The sequence below is a fragment of the Cebus imitator genome, unplaced genomic scaffold (genome assembly GCF_001604975.1).
Source record: "Cebus imitator isolate Cc_AM_T3 unplaced genomic scaffold, Cebus_imitator-1.0 Scaffold185, whole genome shotgun sequence".
Taxonomy (NCBI): domain Eukaryota; kingdom Metazoa; phylum Chordata; class Mammalia; order Primates; family Cebidae; genus Cebus; species Cebus imitator.
In genome coordinates, this window is record NW_016107500.1 from 2,389,459 (window position 1) to 2,409,322 (window position 19,864).

Sequence of the window (19,864 nt, forward strand, 5' to 3'; positions counted from 1 at the left end):
TAAAACAAACAAAAGCAAAATAAAAAGCAGAAAACCTGGAAGATGAAATTAAAAAAAAACTTCCAGAACAAAAAGACAAAGAGATGGACATTTGAAAAGAAAAGAACATCACAACATTTGTCTGCCGTGTTAGAGTTCAGAAGGCAAGAGTGTAAACCAATGAAGGAGAGTATTGTAAAGCCTTTTTTCCCCAAATGAGAATGAACCACTGTGGACTCATCAAATGAGTGAAAATACAAAGCCATTAAAGCACTTCAGAGACCAGAGGCAAGTAAAAGTCCCTAAAACTTCCAGAAAGAGGAGAGGACAATGAAAAGAGAACATTCCCAAATGAAGGAGCGGGGATTGGAGTAGCAATGGACTTCCCAGCAGCCGCAGTGGATGGGGGACAAGGACATCACGCGACAACTCCTGTGGAAAGTGAATTCTACCCCAGAATTCTGTTCTCGAACTCTCTGTTAGTTGAGAACCCTAAGAGGCAATCAGAAGACTGCTTCTGTGTTTCCCACATACAGACAATGCCTGGCATCCAAAAACAGGGTGTTCAGCATGGCAGAGACACACAGGAAGCTCCAGGGGGGGTGACAGTCCCAGGCTGGAACAAGGATGGCAGCACTGGGAATGAGGAGTGCAGGAACGAAGGGAGGGAGAGGCTGGGCTGTGCGGGCATTTCACACGCCCACCTCCTCCTAACCTGTGTTTAAACGGCTCTTTCTCATTCAGTCTGTCCTACAACCTGCACCTCCCTCTCTTGGAATTCCAACCTCCCTTTCTACCTTCATTTTTTCTCCCCTTGTTTTTGTTTTCATTTTTAATGCATGCCACTTAATGCTTTATAAAATATACTATCATTTAAAATACATTATAAACATCTATAAATAAAAATAGAACTAAGCATAAAGTCTAACGAAGCATACGGTCTAAATAAACACTATATTGTTGACTCTGTGTCACCCCCAACTTAAATACACCCTCCTCCAAGACAGGGAGCTTTGTCTGTTTATTCACTAAGGTGTCCCAAGGGCCTGACACATAGTAGATACTCAATTATATTTGTTAATTGAATCCATGAACTTAATATGTCTTTCAGAGTTTATGTAACAAACCTAAGTAAACAAAAGTCAGACAATCATTAGCTTTTAGACAAACAACATTTTATACATGAAAGGAAGCGGAATCGAGCAGCTCTCTCTGCTTAGCCAGCAGCAGTAATAAGTAGTGATGACAATGAGTAACTGTGGGCTCCAACCACATAAGCAGGACGGAGGGACAGGAAGCTGGTGGTAGAGAGCTGAGCGACAGAAAACTGACAAAAGGTGCCACAAAAAGGCCAAGTCCTCACTTGCAATGGATAATAGGATAATCTTTAAATTTAATAAATAAAAAAACGGCTATCATGCACATTATTTCCAAATATCAGGATACCGGAACAGAGAACCAAAGTCACTGCAATTCTCAGCACCGGGTCATTGAGGCTGGAGTTGGGTGGGTGGCCGAGGCAGGGAAATGGGACTTCTGCTAGCTGGCTTTAAAGGACAACACAATGTTTCAAACAGTGTTCATGTGGTGACTAAGTAATAAAAGCTAATTGATATAATAGATGTGAAAACAAAAACCTAGATTTAGTTTAAATGTTGAATTTTAACAATTTAAACAGATTCATCTCTTTAGTCTTTGGGTTTTTTGTTTGTTTGTTTGTTTGCTTTTTGGGTTTTTTTTTTTTTTTTGTTTTTGAGACAGAGTCTTGTTTATCCAGACTGGAAGACAGTGGCATGATCATACTCACTGTACCCTTGGCCTCTCAGGTGCAAACAATCCTCCTGCCTCAGCCTCCTGAGTAGCTGGGACTATAGATGCATGCTATAACACCTGGCTAATTTTTAAAATTATTACAATTTGTGTCCGTGGGGTTCTCACTGCGTTGCACAGGCTGATTTTAAACTTTTATCTTCAAGCAATCCTCTGACCTCACCCTCTCAAAGTGCTGGAATTACAGGTGTGACTCACCACACCTGGCCTCGTCTTTGTAAATTAAGGAAATACATCATGAATGCATCAAAACAATGAAAAAGTCCTACTTATTAGAATTTCATTTGGCATAAAACAAAATCAGACTCTGGGACAATGTGGGTGGCTGGAGCTGAGAGGGGAATTCTTGCACGGATTCTTACCTCGCATTGGGTCCACACAAACCCCACATATTCTAGGAGACTGTGGTCTTCCTTTATGATGACTGCATTCATGGAGCAAACTTTGAAATGATTCTGCGCATTCACTGGCTGGCCTGGTGAACAGCCATCCCACTCTGGCTCCCTGGCCCTATAGCTCAGTGCCACTTCCAAACCATCTAGTATGGGGCGGGTGCTGGGCTGTCTATCACTCAGTAACTATTTTCTGAGTAACTGAACACACACTGTAGTATACGTAATCTCCTGACAAAAGCTGTCTCATTGAACAGGGAGGAAGCCTGGTTTTCTTCTGTGATGTGATTGTAGCATCTGGCCTTCCATTGACATTTGATTGTTCTTTTCAATTACGTTAGCAAACTTCATGCTGGGAGACAGCATAAGAGGGGGTTTTAATCCAACTCTGTCATTGAAAGTCACAAATTCTAAATTTGTGACGTCTTCATAAATTTCATGTCCAACACATTTAGGATCTGTGATTTTTTCGAAATCAAAGCATGTTTCAAAGACTGCAAAGTTCAGCCATGTTTTCTTTGTTAAAGAGCTCAATGCTCTCAAAAATGAGGCCTACATGAGTGTTGTGAAAGAAATCAGTGACACAAGCATATTTATTCTTATTAAACACAGGGTTAATAAAGCAGTTTTTTCCTTGGCGTTTTTCTTGGTTTTGTTTTGTTTCTTGTTTTTGGCAAGAAAAAAGAGAAAAATGAGGCCAGTGGTCATACTCTGAGGGAGACATTCCCTTTCTGGGCCCAGTTGTACTGGGTCCTGTTTCTAGGTTCAATAGCCCTGGCTGACCCCACTCCAAATGCAAGCAGTCCCACTGTGTGAGTCAGGGAAGCCATCCTCTGTGCTTGCTGGTCCAGCCTCCCCAGGGACCTTCCATGCTAGTGTGTCTACCGTGTAGACCCCGGCTCTTGGCCTGCTTGCTTTCCAACACTATTTGAAGAATGGTGTACAGAAAATCTAGCAATATTGCATCACGGAACTGCAAAGAGATTTAATCTTCAGCTCAAGCTCATCACAGTTCACTTAGGTCTTTGTAAAAATTACTTATTTCTAAGAGTTTTAAGATTTAATCACGGGTGAGTAATCCTGGTTATTAACAAGTTACAGTCATTTATACTAAAATCTGTCTTATAGGAAAATTTATCACTTCTAGCAGTAGTGGAAATGGAAGAGAATAAAGACATGATATGATAAGAAGAAAAGAGGACATGGTAAATAGAAGACGCACAATAAATTGGTGGACCTAAATCCAAATAAATATAGCCACACTCCATGAGAACAGATTCAGCTTATGTTAAAAAAGGTAGATTTGGCCGTGCGTGGTGGCTCGCGCCTATAATCCCAGCACTTTGGGAGTCTGAGATGGGTGGATCACCTGAGGTGAGGAGTTCAAGACCAGACTGACTAACATGGCAAAACCCCATCTCTACTAAAAATACACAAATTAGCTGGGTCTGGTGGCACCTGCCTGTAATCCCAGCTACTTGAGAGGCTGAGGCAAAAGAATCACTTGAACCTGGAAGGCGGAGGTTGCAGTGAGCTGAGATCGTACACTGCACTCCAGCCTAGGCAACAGAATGAGGCTCTGTCTTCAAAAAAAAAAAAAAAAAAAGATTCTTCACTGGATAAAATCAAAATCCAGCAGAATACTATTTGCTAAAGACATAGAAAAACCTAATGACACAAACACTTAAAAATAAAGAGAATTAAGAAATGTAAGCCAGGTCAAAAGATAATAGTAATAAATGGAGCTAGTGCTCATAATGTTAATTTCAGACAAAATAAATCATAAATTGGAAAGCAATATTAGAAACAAGGATGGTCATTACTTAAAAATAAAAAAAATAATTCACATGGAAACTTTAACAATATAAATTGGAATTTTAAAGTCAATTATAAAGTAAAACTAAGAGAATAAATTGAAAAACAAACAATCACAATGTGAGATTTTAATAGACTTCTCTCAGAAGCAGAGAAAGCAGACAAATATAAGAACATAACAGATTTGAAAAAATAACCGATGAATTTGATCTAGTTGCCACATGAATAACCCTATTCAGAACACATTCCTTAATTCTCACGGTAAAAATTCTCATTGCTAAGCCATAAAGGAAGTCTGAAAAATGCCAAAAATAAGATAACTTTAAAACTTCCTTTTATTTCAACAGAAGAACATTTTAAATAACAGAAAAAATTTATCCTGAAGCTTCCCTACATTTGGAAATGTAGAACGTCAATTCTAAATTATTGATGGATCAGAGAATAGAGCAATGGCGTCTCACTGTATATAAAAACAATATATTGTATTCTTCCCTCCAGTCCCAGAACTTTGATTCTGAATGAAACTTGCAGCTTTCAACAAATATTTTAGGAAGTACTTATTAGTATTGCAATCATTTGCAGTAATTTCATGGACATAAATATAAATAGGTTTGTACTGCAATCTATCTATTCTATCTATCTACCAGTTTGTGTTGTATTCTCATTCCAAAATATTTGAAGCATATGCCATGGTTTTAATTATTAGGGGACAATTATGCTGAGTGTGGGGAATCCTAGTGAATTTTAGAGCCAACCACCCTGAGTCCCAGAAAACAGAGTAATAAAAATATTATGACAATTTAATGATTTAGCCTAAATAACCATCTAAGTTTCTTGAAAACCAGAAGTATTCTTAAGTTTGCAAGATACCACATATACATCTACGTATGTGTGTATGTATGTATGCATGTGTATATATATACATATATACACATGCACACACATATATACAATTCTAAAAATATACTAAAAGTAAAGCAACCAAGATATCCGTAAGCAGGTAACTGTATAAATGAAACTGGTACAGCCAGACAATAAATGTTCTTCAATGCTAAAAAAAATTAGCTACAAAAAGGCATGGAGGAAATGTAAATGCATGTTACTAAGTGACAGAAGCCAATCTGAAGAGATTACAAGCTGTGTGATTCCAACTGTACGACATTCTGTAAAAGACAACACTCTGGAGACAGCAAAAAGGTCAGTGGTTGCCAGGGGTTGAGGGAGGGAGGGATGAACAGGCAGCGCACCGAGGATCTGCAGGGCAGTGAAGCTCCTCCGTATTATACCACCATGGAAGGCCGTCTGTCCACACCCTCAGAATGTACAACACTCAGAGTGAACGCCCATTTAAACTGTGGACTTGGGTGACAGGGGGGTGTCAATGTGGGTTCTTATAAATGTTAGTGAATGGAGCACTCTGGTGGGGAATGTTGATGGTGAGGAAGGGTGGATGTGCATGGGCCTAGGAAGGAGATGGGAACTCTCTACTTTCTGCTTAATTTTGTTATGAAGCTAAAACTGCTGGAAAAAAGCAGTCTTTACAAGCAAGTAAATAAAACAAAACACATACGTATACAACAAAATGAAAATCAAATAAAAAATAAAAACCCGAAGTACAAAATACTTTACAGAATGGCTTAAGGCACACTTCTAGATGTACAATGACACATTCAGATTTGGAAAGTTAATGTTATGTCCCCACGGCTCCTGCAATGCTTTCTACGTTAACATTCCAGCGCTTCATGAAATAGGTCCACTTAGTCTGGCTTACGGTTTGTCGCGTTTGTCTATAGTTATAATTGACTTTCATTAGAGACGTATGTAGGCCAGTGTGTGTACCTGATTAAATACAATGCAAGCTCATTGTTTTGGCGTGAAGTGACGTTTTGCCCAGGGGAGGTATAGTAAGGGGAGACACGCCTCAGAATCAGCATATGGAAGTGACAAGACGGCTTCAAGTCACGGCATTCCTACCTGATCTGGCGACGTCACATTGTAGATGAACAGCTCCCTAACAGTGTTTCTCTTTTGTTTTAGTTTAGTTTATTTTTTTGAGACAGGGTTTCACTCTGTGGCCCAGGCTGGAGTGCAGTGGCGCAATCAGTTCAACCTCTGCCTCTGGGCTCAAGTGATCCTCCCACCTCTGCCTCCCAAGTGGTTGAGAGCACAGAAGTGTGCCATCACACCAGCAATTTTTTTTTTTTTTTTTTTTTGTATTTTTGGCAGTGCTGGGGTTTCAGCATGTTACCCAGTCTGGTCTTGAACTCCTGAGCTCAAGCTACCCACTTGTCCCACAGGGCTGGGATTACAGGCATGAGCCACTGTGCCAGGCTGAGAATTCATTCTGGAGGGTCCATAGCACTTCTGGTTTCCCTGATTAGTCTGAGATTGGTGAGATGTCTTTGCAAAGGGCACAGTGGTGGGCAAACAGGTCACCCAAGGACGATCAGATAAACCTCAGCAAGGTGGATTCTGTGGGTGAGACGCATAGTCCTGTGTCCACCCCACTGGGCCCTCTTCTGGCAGAGCAGGAATGTCTTGGGATCTAGAGAAAAAATCTCTAAAAAACAACTCTGGAAGGTCCCCTGTAACTTCTTTCCCCTGCAAGTAATCCAAAGTTCAGTAAAACTGGCACTCATCCCAGAAGCAAAAAGAAAGTAACAGCAGAGAACGCTGCCTGTGCTCACAGCCAGGATTTGACAACAGTGTGTGGCAGCTTCCTGAGCTCGAGCACTGAATGCAGAATAGAGTTGCTAAAACACCAATCATCCTAATACAATCCCCAAATATTCCAGAGAGCCATGTTGACACAGAAGTGGGGCTGCCTGCCACCCGAGCTGTGCCATTCGTGGGTCCCAGTGCAAAACCAATGTGCCCGGTCCCTTGTTAAAAACCCTTCAGAATCAGCAACAGCAGAGAATAAAATCACACCGGAGGCTCCTCTGAGCAGGGAGCCCGTGGGCTACGTGGGCCTCAGCCCCAGGAAGCCCATCCTACTGCTTGGGAGTGCTCAGCTACTTGGATAATTAAGTGCACGGAGCTGTTCACTTCTCCAGCATTCCTGTGAGCGAAACCCTCTCCTAGACAAACACCACCTCAGCAACCAGGTTTCTTTTCATTCCCTTGGTAACCTGTACATTACTGAGTGGTTAGTTATTTTCAGGGCCTCACACTGAAGAGAGATAACAAACATCAGAAAAGGAAATTTCTCCCCTCTTTTTATTGCACGTGTTTCTATAGGGGAGCAGAGGAAACAAAGCTGCTTGCTGAGTCTTCTGCTTCATGTCTAGTGTGCATGCACAGGCAGAGCTATGGACCTATGTATCTTGGTTGTAAAAGGAATTATTCCACTAATGGGTTTGTATAAGCAAGAAGAATAAAGCATCCAAATATCAAGTAGAGACGGGGCTACAGAGAAAACAAAGCATTTGATCACGATACGTGATCCAGACTCTTACTAAGTGTTATCTAGACTCGTATTTGGCATCCCTAGAAGAGCCCTGAAAACAGAGGGGAAGTCTCCATTTATCATCTGGAAATCATTTCCTCTGGTATCTTCAATCCCCTGTCCAGGAAGGTGTGTGATTAGTGTTAATGCTTAGAAAACCAGACTTAAGATGAATGGTCTGAAGGGCCACTCCACGTAGACAAACGGAGAAGTATAAAGGGAATAAACGTTTGTGTGATTTATCATCCGTGTCTCAAAAGCAAGTGATAAAGATGCCGGATTCCTGCTGGAATGCAGATGGAGGCGGGGCAGCCGCGGGAGGGCCCAGGGCTGCCTGTCTGGGCCCCGCCAGCACCGGGAGGAGGCTCCGTGTGAGGGAGGGGCGGGAGCTGGAGGCGCAGGTGGGAACTGCTGACGCCTGTTATTTCTCAGGATACTCCTGCTGACTGAGGCTGCACAGACGTTTTAAGAGAATCTCCAGCAAGAAGACTCCTGGGCACCTAACATCCTGCCCCCTGCAGCAATTTATGACCTAGGGGACTCCATCTGGCAATACAATTGTGGGAGCTTGAGAGGCAGGACAGCCTCTGGGTGCTGAGGAGGAGGCTGGGGCACCAGCCAGCACAGCAGGTTTCCTTTTTCATTGAAGTTAAACATGAGAAGGCTGTGGGTTAAAATGTTTTATAGGTCACACTCCCCGATCCTCGTGGGACTCTCCTTCAACTTGAATATGAAACACCAGATTACACCCCACTGAGCCCCACTTAGTGTCAGACAGAGCTCGGACTGTGGAGAAGGAGAGCACTGCCCATTCCCTCAGGGCTGCAGCTCCAGCTTTGCCAGGCTGCTGAGGACACAGCTCCGAGCACCTGCAGCCTAGAGGCCGGGGAGGCCTTGCAGGGAGACAGAATCTGATAAGAAAGGTGCACCCTCCATCCTCAGAGAAACGGAACATGGGTTTCCTGCCCATTTAATCAGGAACAAAAAATTGTTAGTATCCAGGACATACTAGAAATATTTTGCATTTCAGAAGAAAACTAAAGCAACATTTTAAATTAAAATCTATGTTCCGAACTCAATTGTTAAAATAAAATAATATAATAAATCAACAATCCTCAAGGGTTAACATATGCAAGGTAGGTTCATAATCCTGTGTTTTGCCATGGAGAGTTGTGCATTACAGACTAGATACATAACTGTTGTGAATTTCTTTCTCCTTTTACAGCCACAACAATCAGAGCCAGGATTTAGTGAGTGTTTATCACACCTGAGAGCATTTACATGAAATCCTCACCTTATCCTTGGAGACAGGAGACCTGGATCACGCTGAAGTGGGGAAGGCAGGACTGAGCCCACGGAGGCAGGCAGTATCACTGCTGCACCTTTGACAAGATGCAGTGCCACCCGGCGCCTTTGTCTGCCTCTGGCCCATGGACATAATGCCTGCCAACCAAACCACTCCACAGGAAGAATTCCGACGCAGGAGAGTTGCGGGAAGAGAGCCTGGAGATCTTGTTTCTCCCAGGAGACAGAAACTTCCTGAACCCACTTGGGATCAGGCTCCTGCTATTTGCGGGCGATGGATTGGGGGTGGGGAGATCCACTTGATTTTTCTTAAGAGTCTCCCAGCCAGGAAAGCGTGGCGGTGGGGTCACAGAGAGGCTTCTATAGTGTCTCAAAGTTTCCCCTTTCAGGGCGCAATATGAACATTCCAAAACATGAGGTCCACATGTCAAAGGGTGCCATTGGATGGAGGTCCTCAGGTTTTACTGAAGTGGATTTGGGGCAGCCTCAGTCTCATGATTGTTCTTGCTGTGGACACATCAGCTTCCCCTAGACTGGCCCTCTGCTGCCGGACTACACTTTTCTTCCAGCTCACAGTGCTCTTGCCAGCATGTGTGCATGAAATTGTGTTTGAAAGAGTTAAGTGTAGAAGACAGGACCCAGCAGAACGCAGGTATATCTTCGGCTACAAATCTCTGAATGCCAGAAAGACCAAGAGTAGAAAGGTGGAGGCAGAGGAAGCCCAGCCAGAAACGCAAGAGGAACCACAGGGCAAAATGGGTCACTTACGTGGAAAAAATAGTTACTTCCAAAGTCTCCTCCAGAGGCGTGAGATCGTCTGCCCCTTGTGACAGGAGGGAGGGCAGAGCAGGGGGGTGGAGGCGCAGGGAGATGTTGCCAAGAGGAAGGCTGGTCGTTTCCTTTTCTTTAGTCTGAGGTCCCAGATGGAGTGTGGGGCAGGAAGATGGAGGATACGGGAGGAGACTGGAGGGGATGTGAACCCAGTGTCCTTGAGGTGGGGAGCAAATGACCCAGGGACAGGCGTAAGGATGGGTACCACCCTTGGGTGAGCACATTATAGAGTGAGAACATGGGATTTTGGGGGTATTTATTTAACTGCTGAGCTCTATGTGCAGAGTGGGTCGAGAGTTGGGGGTATCCAGGCTGGGGTGACCAGGGCAGTGTAGGGAATGGAGGGTGAAGCAAGGCAGCTCAGGGGCTGGCGAGGGGAGGGTTCCAGCACTGCCATGGACTTTGGCCTGGTGGGGACTCCAGGGTCCTGAACAGTGAGTGGTGGGAAGACCAGCCACCCAGTGAGACAGAAGGACAACTTCGTGTGGGTCCTGAAGCACAGGAGCTGCATGACAAGAGGCATGGCCTGCCTGGTGAGGGGTGTTCAGGATGGAGGCATCATAGGTGAGGTTTATATGAGCTCCGAAAGTGGCTGAGCTGCACCAACTAGACCCAGTAGGCATGGCTTAACAAGGGAGGGGGCAGTTCCCTTTGTATGAGTCAGAGCTGGTGGGCAACCATAGAGCTGGGGAGCATGGTCCTGCTTCAGGTCACCAGGCTCGGTTACCTCCATCTTGGTCCTCCACTCCTCTAGGAGGTGACTCTTGTCCGAGTGGCTGCAGCTGCTCACTAAGGCCAGGCCTTGGTGCAGCCACAGGGGTGGGCAGAGGAAGAGGGAAGAGCAGTTGCCTCTTGCAGGCTCAGCATTGAGGGCGCAGACTCACATCCCATGGGCCAGACCTCAGTCTGGGAGGACAGAACCCTGTCCAGTAGGGATCCACGGGCATGTGGGTATATGCAGTGTATGGGGGAGGGGCTTCTATTAACAAAGACAGGAAGGAGAGATGGACCTGGAAGGATACCTCTGGGCAATTATTGTCAGCAGCAGGAGCAAGAGACTGAAGCAGGGAGACCATTTGAGTGAACAGTCAAGGAATAGAGAGGTAGGTACATTGGAAGGACCACACAGGTGGATTCCACGTTGACAAACTGACCACATCAGTAGCAGTCGCTGTGGTGACCAAGCGTCTGATGAGATGTTCACCTGCAGCACTATGGTGAGTCAAGAATACCACAAATGCTGTTACCTTGGGGTCTTCCCAAGGGAGCTCCTGAAGGAGGCTGACATGAGGCAGATACTTTACTTAGGAGATACGTGGAAACATACAAATGTGGTTTAGACGGATTAAGGAACAGTTGATTCCGGAAGCTTTGTGATGTCTGAGGAGTGCCTATTTCTCAGTGGTGGCAATCCAGACAGGACCTGTCAAGCTTCTCTACAGAGCAACCCCAAGGGAGAGTGGGGTCACAGAGCTTATAGTCATGGCACGTGACTGTACACACTTTCTTTTTGTCATCTCACAGCCGGGCAAACTGATGCATAAAGAGGTGAAGCCACTTCCCCACGGCCACACCACAAGCCTCAAGTGTCTCTACCTGGCCTAATGGGACCATGCTTCATCTACATCTCCTACGAACACCTTCCGAGGTCCCAGGCACGATTCTCATCCCTTGGGATAGGTCAGTGGACAAGCAAAGATCTGATTCTGATAAGGGAGTGGGGCAGGAAAGTGCTGGGAAGAGAAGGCAGGGGTCCCTGGTGAGGGCTCCACCCTCAGGCCTATGCCCACTGACCTAGTGAGTACAGGCATTTCTGTTTTCTTGCCCAAATATTGTATTTTCCAAGACTGCCCTGGCCCACAATGCCCCCATCCTGTGCCTATAAAAACCCTGAGACCCTACTGGGCACTAGACAAGCAGGTGGACATCTAGAAAAACACACTGGTGGAAGAGCACACTGACAGGCACCAGCAGATGCTGGCAGACCATCAGCCAGAGTTTGTCCAGAACGGTCCGAGGGGAGCTCAGCTGCGGAGAAGCCCAACTCCATGGGAAGGACCACCTTCCCACTCCATCCCCTTTCTGGTTCCCCATTCACCTTGCTGAGAGCTACCTGCACTTGGTAAAACCTTGTACTCATTCTCCAAGCCCAAGTGTAATCCAAATTTTCTAGTATACCAAGAAAAGAACCCTCTACAGAAAGCCGTCTGTCCTTGGGATAAGGCAGAGAGTCTAATTGAGCTGATTGACACGAGCTGCCTAGGGATGCCAAAACTAGAAGATCACATGGTAACACATGCCCACTGCGAGTTCAGCAGCTGTAAACATTCACCTCTCGACGCTGCGGTGGGGTAGGAGCCCCACACCCTGTCCATCTGCCTGCTCCTTCTAGAGGTTTGAGCAGCGGGCCACCAAGGAAGCGAGCCACACCCTCATCACACTCCCTGAGAAGGGGATAAGGGAGCTCCTCCCATTTCAACTCCAAAGAGATTTTTTTCACATAGTAAGTGTGAACATTTTACACCAGGAACAAAGATTTATCTAAATGGATACAAGAGATGAGGACAACAGTGTTGAATAATGGTTGAGGGTAAGGGCAAGTTTGCCTGACCATGTAAGTCTGCTTAGATTTCCATGATTGAAATTCAGTATAACTGTATTATGGTCTTGCTTGGAAAGTGGTATTTTGACAGATTTGAAACAGGGTGAGACAATATAGAAACAGCAAACACTAAGAGTGACAGTGAATGAGCAGCCACATAGCCTCCAGTTGGGCATGCTCTACCTGAGGTTTGGTTTAAGAAGAGTCTGGGTAACACCGGGAGAGAAAGCCCCAGGAGGAGAAGAGCTCCCTTCTCACTGGAGCCATCCCCAACGTCCCAGGTTTCCTCTCGCTGTGAGTGCCGAGGGGGACATATCTGTGAGCAGTATGGGGGAGGTGGCAAGAAAGAAAACAACCGACCAACATGTAGATTGCAACCATGGGCAACCATGATTTAAATGAACTCTTCTGCTCTTTCCAAGAAAGCACGGAAGCAGCTGCCAGCACTGTCCCCAGGTGGTAGGGCACAGGCCTGTCCTAGGGAAAGGCCACAGTTGCTCCCTCTGCTGCTGCCTTTGCTTTTCTCTTCTGCCCTGGGGCCACCAGCTCTCCTGCTTTCTACGCCTGAGTACTGTGGGGTTTGCAGATGCAAAGGGGCCTCTTCAGGAATGTCCCAGCTATCACTTCAGAGCTAACTATGTGATATTTCAAAGCACACAATTAGGATCCCAGACATTGGTAACTTCTTCCCATGTTTGGGGTGACTTCTCTCTATCATTCTCTCTAGATGGACTTCACTGAGTAGACCAGGGCTGACTAGATTGCCAGGGTACGCTTGATCCATTAACATGACCACCTTGAGAAATATCATGCAAGCACTCATCAACATTTCCAATTACCCTGAGCTTTAACATTAACATTCTGATGGATTGGCTTCCACATGGAACTAGTAAGCCCAGTCCCTCCTGCATGTGAAAGTCACATATGCACACACACACACATATGCGCACGCACACACACAGATTTCTTTAAGTCTAATTTAGTGGTTTCTCCTCTTCACAGCAATGGTAACTAGGTGCCTTGAGGAGCCACAGGTGCTTCTTCCTTGACAAACCTGAACTAAACACCACATGGAAAGAAATTCAGCACAGAAAGCAATGTTTCCCACTTCCATATGGCAAGGCAAGGACCTGCAATCAAGGTCACAGTATGTCAACACCAACGGAAACACAAGCAGACCCCACTGTCCAGTCCGCAGGGGATGGGAGGTCAAGCTGGTACAGCAGCTGACAATGTTCTGTCTTGGCCAAACTCTAGCCAAGTTCCTCGGAGCCCCTTCACCACCAGGCCTCACCTTGGCCTCTAAAGTCATGAATAAACACAAACATGGTTTCTAACAGCTCGAAGCAACATCCTTAAGATGACCCCAGCCCCACTTCAGGTGCCTGTCTCAAAAATCTCAAGGCTTCCCAAGAATTTCCTGTCTGTTCCGGCTGACATCTGAAGAGAGGACCCCTGTCTCCCAGTCTCTGTGGGAAGGTGGGAGCCTCACTTCTATGATCACCAGCTAGCAAACCAAGATAGATTTCACAGGGACCAACCTTCCTTCATGCTGTTTGTAATTCTTCACCTCTTCATTCTGTGCCTTTAAAGACCCCAGTCTCAGTTGGTAGGAGGGGAAATGGCCTGGCTTCAGGGAAGAGACCTGTCTTCGGGAGATGACCTGCCATTCCCATCCCCTCTCCAGCTCCCCTCTCTGCTGAGAACTATTTTCATCACTCAATACAATTCTTCACCCTCACCATCTTCAATCATCAAGCATGACCTCATTCTTCTTGGATGCTAGACTAGAGCTTGGGCACCACTGAGTCTGGGTACCAGAAAGGCTGTCACGCTGGCCCTTTGCCCCTGATGGTGGAAGGCAGCTGCCCCACACTACAGGGTCAGGGGCTGACCGAGCTGCTAACACACCTCCGTCCACTGAGCTGTGGATGATGGAACTGAAAGAGCTAATTAGCACATTGACACCCCCTCTGGAGATTTGGGGTTTGGGCACCCTTGCCTGGGTACCACCATGTTCCTCTCCTGGTAACACACCTGGTCTGGCCATGGGCTCTGCACGCAGCTTTCTCCTGTGTCTTCAGAGTGGCCAGCTGGATCCTGTACTCATTTTGCTCACGTGCTTCCTCCCACAAGGGGCTGAGCACAGCAGGCTGAGTAGATGAGGTACCCCTGCTGGGAGTCCAGCAAAGGGGCAGAGAAAAATCCTGCATCACCTTTCACAACCCTCTGTGATGTGTCCCCATGTAAAGATGAAGAAAGCGAGGACCAGAAGGATCAAGGTTTTGCCCAGACTTGATGGCTTCTGACAACCCAGTAGGACTGTGGCTGCCTCTAGCGGTCTTTCCCCACCTCCTGCCTCAGAGAACCCAAGCTTGGGTTTAGGAACTCTTAGGATCAGCAGCAGTGAGAGTAGGGCGGGATGACAAGCGCCCCGGTTGTTTGTGGCTCCAGCCCTCACCCCTGCATGTTTGCAGGGCACTGAGGAACCCAGGGTCCCTTCCGCTGGTAGGCCTTGTGATGGGTTCTTCTAGCAGTTTTCATTCGGCAAGAAAAGCACACAAGAATAGCACAGCAGGCTGAGAGAGAATGTACCACTCTCACCATGGTGTGTTATCACTCCCGCCAGCCTGCAACTGATTAAAGCACAAACAACCAACAGGACACCGCTCTAAGAATGTCCACTTACGATCACAAAAATTTCCAGCCCACTTCCCGCCCAAACGTACTGTCTAGGTCCCTTGTCCAGGCAGCTCTTGTCCCCTTTGCTTCTCCGCTATCATGAGTGACGTGATGACAATCAGCACTTCTCTTTCTAAACTCAGGAACTCCAAGACTCACTGAAGGTAACTGCAAACTGGGAAACCCGCTTCGATGAACACGGTGCTTCTTACCTGGGAGGACAGGCAGATACTTTGCAAGGCACCACCCCTGTGACAGGTCGGGTCTTGGGATTGCAGAAGGACATATTTACTTGAAACTTCAGGTCTCTGTAGCAGCCCTCTCTCACGGTCATCTGTCCTGCAGGAAAGGAAGAAACGCAGAATAAAGACTCACATGCATGCCCCACAATAAAAGGCAGGTGAAGAGCTAAGAAATTCTCTTTTAAAAAATCTTAGCCATATTTACACGTCTCTGTGTTAATGACCAACTGGCCAACTATTAATATTCCACTTTTCTGGCCTGTCTTCATAAGTTGTCATTAGCGAATTTCATTCATTCTAAGATGCACATATTTTCCCTGCATATTTTTATTTTAACATCTTTAAAGTCAACATTTGTTTTGCGATCGATGTCATCATACATGTGATGAAATTTAGTGGTTTTCTACTCTTTCCGTAGTTGAAAACACCAGCTGTTTTTCAGCAGAAACATCAATATTAAATATACCTGTTTCACATTTCCATTTGAGATGACAACAAGAAACAGTAATACATCAGCAGGAAACACAGACAACAAAATAACAAGCAGTTTGTCACCAGAGAATTCATAGAGCCCAATCTGAAAGGCACACTTTCACAGTTATGGCTCAGGTGTTGCATAGAAGGAAGTCAATGGAAATGGAAGTGTGTTTGATTCTCAGCCTCCATCTATTCAAGACTTTGTGAACTTCTCTATATTTGCTCAACATTTCAATTAATTAAATTTATCCCAAAGGGACTTTAACTTAAGTAAGGGACCAGGAGTAGTCAGTTCATCAGGACAGAAAGTAGAATGGTGGTTGTCAGGGTCCTGAGGAGGGGGAATTAGGAACTAATGTCTAATGGACACGGAGTTTCCATTTGAGAAGATGAAAACATTCTGGAGACCATGGTGGTGATGGTTGTACATCAATGCGAATGTACCTCACAGTTCTAAAATGTACATTCAAAAATGGTGAAAGTGGCAAATGCCACATATATTTTGCCACAGTAAAAAAGAGACTATAACTAAAAGACACTTTGAGGAATGATATTAAAGAGCAAATGCAGGGCCAGGCATGGTGGCTCACACCTGCAATCCCAGCACTATGAGAGGCTTGGGCATGTGAATCGCTTGAGTCCAGCAGTTTGAGACCAGTCTGAGCAATGTGGCAAAACCCCATCTCTACAAAAAATACAAAGACCAGCCAGGCACAGCGGTATGCACTTGTAGCCCCAGGTCAGGAGGCTGAGGGGGGGATCAGCGGGAAGGCAGCGGTTGCAGTGAGCCGAGATGGCACTGCCCTGCACTCCCGCCTGGATGACAAAGGAAGACCCTGTCTCGAAAAAGTTAAGGAGTAGGGGAAAAAATAAATAGAACCAAACTAGTGTTGATTTAAAATTAACACAAAATATATTTAGATCTAAAAATGATTTTATCGCTGCACTTGGAAAGACCAACGAAGGAGTCCTACAGGTTGGATGGAGCTCCTGTTCTCATTCCTCTGCAGCCCAAGCCGTGTCCAACTCAGACAGACTCCGACAACTCAGCATTTGCTCATAAGGAAATACAACAAAGAGATTGTCTCAGAGGAGCAAAGGAGCAGATTGTAGACACCAGGCACAAAAATCTCTAATGCCAGTTCCACGGAAGTCAAAACCCTCCTGGCTTAAGGAAAATTAAAAGTCTCTAAAATACACATAGAAAACAAGTTTGACATTTTGGCGTTGCTTAGTCAAAAGGAATAAGGCCATTCAGAAGGGAAAGTTGTACTCCATACAGTGTCCGTTTTCTTAAGTGTAAAGAGGAGGGCAGCTTCCCTAAGTTCCAAAGCAGGGAGCCACTGTAGGAACTCATGGCTCCAAGCCACACACCACCCATTTCCTTTAGCCTTTTGAGCATTGATAAAGCAGAAAGAGAGGTTACATAGGACTCTCGCAGTTCTGTAAAATCAGTCGTCTCTCTGCTAACCTGGCAGAATTATATATTTAACCCAGGTAAGTGGTTTTTACATGGTGCTCTCTTCAGGTGAATTTTGCAATTATTTCTTTGATTTTAGTGATCTCTGATCAGGAATAGGTTATTTAAAAATGACTTTGAGGCCAGAGGCAGTGGCTCATGCCTGTAATCCCAGCACTTTGGGAGGCCAAGAAGGGCAGATCACAAGGTCAGGAGTTCAAGAGCAGCTTGACCAATAAGGTGATACCCCGTCTCTACTAAAAATACAAAAATTAGCTGGGCGTGGTGGCGCACGCCTGTAATCCCAGGTACTCAGGAGGCTGAGGCAGGAGAATTGCCTGAACCTGGGAAGTGGAGGTTGCAGTGAGCCGAGATCGTGCTACTGCATTCCAGCCTGGGTGATAGAGTGAGACTTTGTCTCCAANCAGAGCAAGACTCCGTCTCAAAAAAAAAAAAAAAAAAAAATTAGCTGGGTGTGATAGTGTACTTCTGTGCTACCAGTAACTGGAGGCTGAGGTGGGAGGATCACTTGAACCTAGAAAGTCAAAGCTGCAGTGAGCCATGATCACACCACTGCACTCAAGTCTAAGCAACAGAGGTCAGGAGTTCCAGACCAGCCTAGACAACATGGTGAAACCCCGTCTCTACTAAAAATACAAAAATCATGTGGGTGTGGTGGTGGATACCTGTAATCCCAGCTATTCAGGAGGCTGAGGCAGGAGAATTACTTGAACCTGGGAGGCAGAGGTTGCAGTGAGCCGAGATTGTATCACTGCATCCCAGCCTGGGCAACAGAGCAAGAGTTAGTCTCAAAATGAAACAAAACACAATACATGTTGAATTGCATGAAGGAAGGACTAGCACAAGTTCTGGTACACAGGAAATACTCGCATGTTGCAAGAAACAGCCTCTACTTATTTTTTTTTTTTTTTTTTAGATTTTTTTTTTTTTTTTTTTTTTTTTTTTTTTTTTTTTTTTTTTTTTTTTGAGATGAAGTCCTGACCTTCTGATCCTCCCACCTTGGCCTCCCAAAGTGGTGGAATTATAGGTGTGAGCCACTGAGCCTGGCCTCAACACATATTAAACACCTACTGTGTGCCAGGCCTGTGATTTATTCATGCATTATTTATTCGATCCAAGCAGCATTTATGGAGTGCCTGTGAAGTGCTAAGCTCTGAGCTTGTCATTCTATGCAATGTGTGTTCATCAAGCAGCTACTGTATACAGCGGTCCCAATCAGTGCCTGGGTACACAGTAGTTCAATAAATGACTGAATGAATGAATGCCCTCAAGGAGCCCCCAGTCTTCCTGCCCAAATGGCCTGTCAATAAATAACTCTAACACAAAGATAAGGGTAGAACGTGGGTGTGTTTAGAGTGCAGAGGGCCCCTTATCACCTTGTACTGCCAGGCACCTTTCTCAGGGTCGTATCTTCTCACCTGGGAACCAGCTCTTTGAAGGTGGGGCCAGGCTGGCCCCTCGCTCACCTGCCTGTCCATCCCCGGGCACCCAAGGAGGACTTTGCCTACAGCTCCTGCTCAATCAATGCCCGCTCTCTGATTGCGGCCATGTCCCCAACCACAGTTGTTTCTTCCTTCATAGGCCAGGCGAGAGGGCAGCAGCTGGGTTCTAACCCTGGAGCTCTGGCAGATGGCCAGCACTTCTGACAGGTGCCCTCTCTCAAATTTGGCCTGACTTTTCCAGCTATGAAATGAAAGATTTGACTCTCCTCCTCCTTGACTTCTTAACCCCTTGCGTAGACTCCTATAATGGCAAGTTAATTTTGAAAAAATGTTGCAAAAACCCAGACAATGCAAATAAATCATTAAAGATGGGGCCAGGTACAGTAGCTCATGCCTGTAATCCCTGCACTTTGGGAGGCTGAGGCCAACAGATCACCTGAGGTTGGGAGTTCGAGACCAGCCTGACTAACATGGAGAAACCCCGTCACTACTAAAAGTACAAAATTAGCTAGACATGGTGGCACATGCCTGTAATCCCAGCTACTCAGGAGGCTGAGGCAGGAGAATCACTTGAACCTGGGAGGCACAGGTTGTAGTGACCTGAGATCGTGTCATTGCACTTCAGCCTGGGCAACAAGAGTGAAATTCTGTCTCAAAAAAAAAAAAAAAGCAGGTTCAGGCCCGGCGTGGTAGCTCAGGTTTGTAAGGTCAGCATTTTAGGAGGCCAAGACAGGAGGATAGTTTTAGCCCAGGAGTTTCAGACCAGCCTGGGCAACACAGTGAGACTTCGGCTCTACAAAAACTTTTAATTAGCTGGGTGTTGGCCTGGCGTGGTGGCTCACGCCTGTCATCCCGGCACTTTCGGAGGCTGAGGCAGGCACATCATCTGAGGTCAGGAGTTTAAGACCAGCCTGGCCAAGATGGTGAAACCCCATCTCTACTAAAAGTACAAAAATTAACCAAGCATGTGCCTGTAATCCCAGCTACTTGGGAGGCTGAGGCAGGAGAATTGCCTGAACATGGGAAGCAGAGGTTGCAGTGAGCCAAGAGTACACCACTGCACTCCAGCCTGGGCAGCAGAGCAAGACTCAAAAAAAAAAAAAAAAAAAAAAAAAAAAATGATTTTGATACATACTCTAGAAATGTAAGAAAATTATTTAAACATATTGAGCCTCTTGAAGAAGAATGTTTCTATGAAAGAATAAGATTTAAACCACTACAGACTAACAGCAAGAAGGCCAAGGTGACGTTCATTGAAGATGGAACTCAATCCCTTGGGGCAATGGAAAGGCAGTACAAGTAAATACATCTAGGACTGGTAAGTTTGCAGCTTCAGCAT

General features: G+C 45.6%; 1 protein-coding gene across 1 annotated transcript in view; it reads right to left on the reverse strand.

The window, feature by feature from the left end:
- The window catches only part of ADAMTS16 (ADAM metallopeptidase with thrombospondin type 1 motif 16), a 187,640-nt gene that overhangs the window by 39,693 nt on the left and 128,083 nt on the right, over nt 1–19,864 (reverse strand). Inside the window, exon 18 of the mRNA XM_017546008.2 lies at nt 15,097–15,223. Coding sequence (XP_017401497.1) covers nt 15,097–15,223 — 127 coding nt within the window. The remainder of the gene's footprint in view (nt 1–15,096; nt 15,224–19,864) is intronic.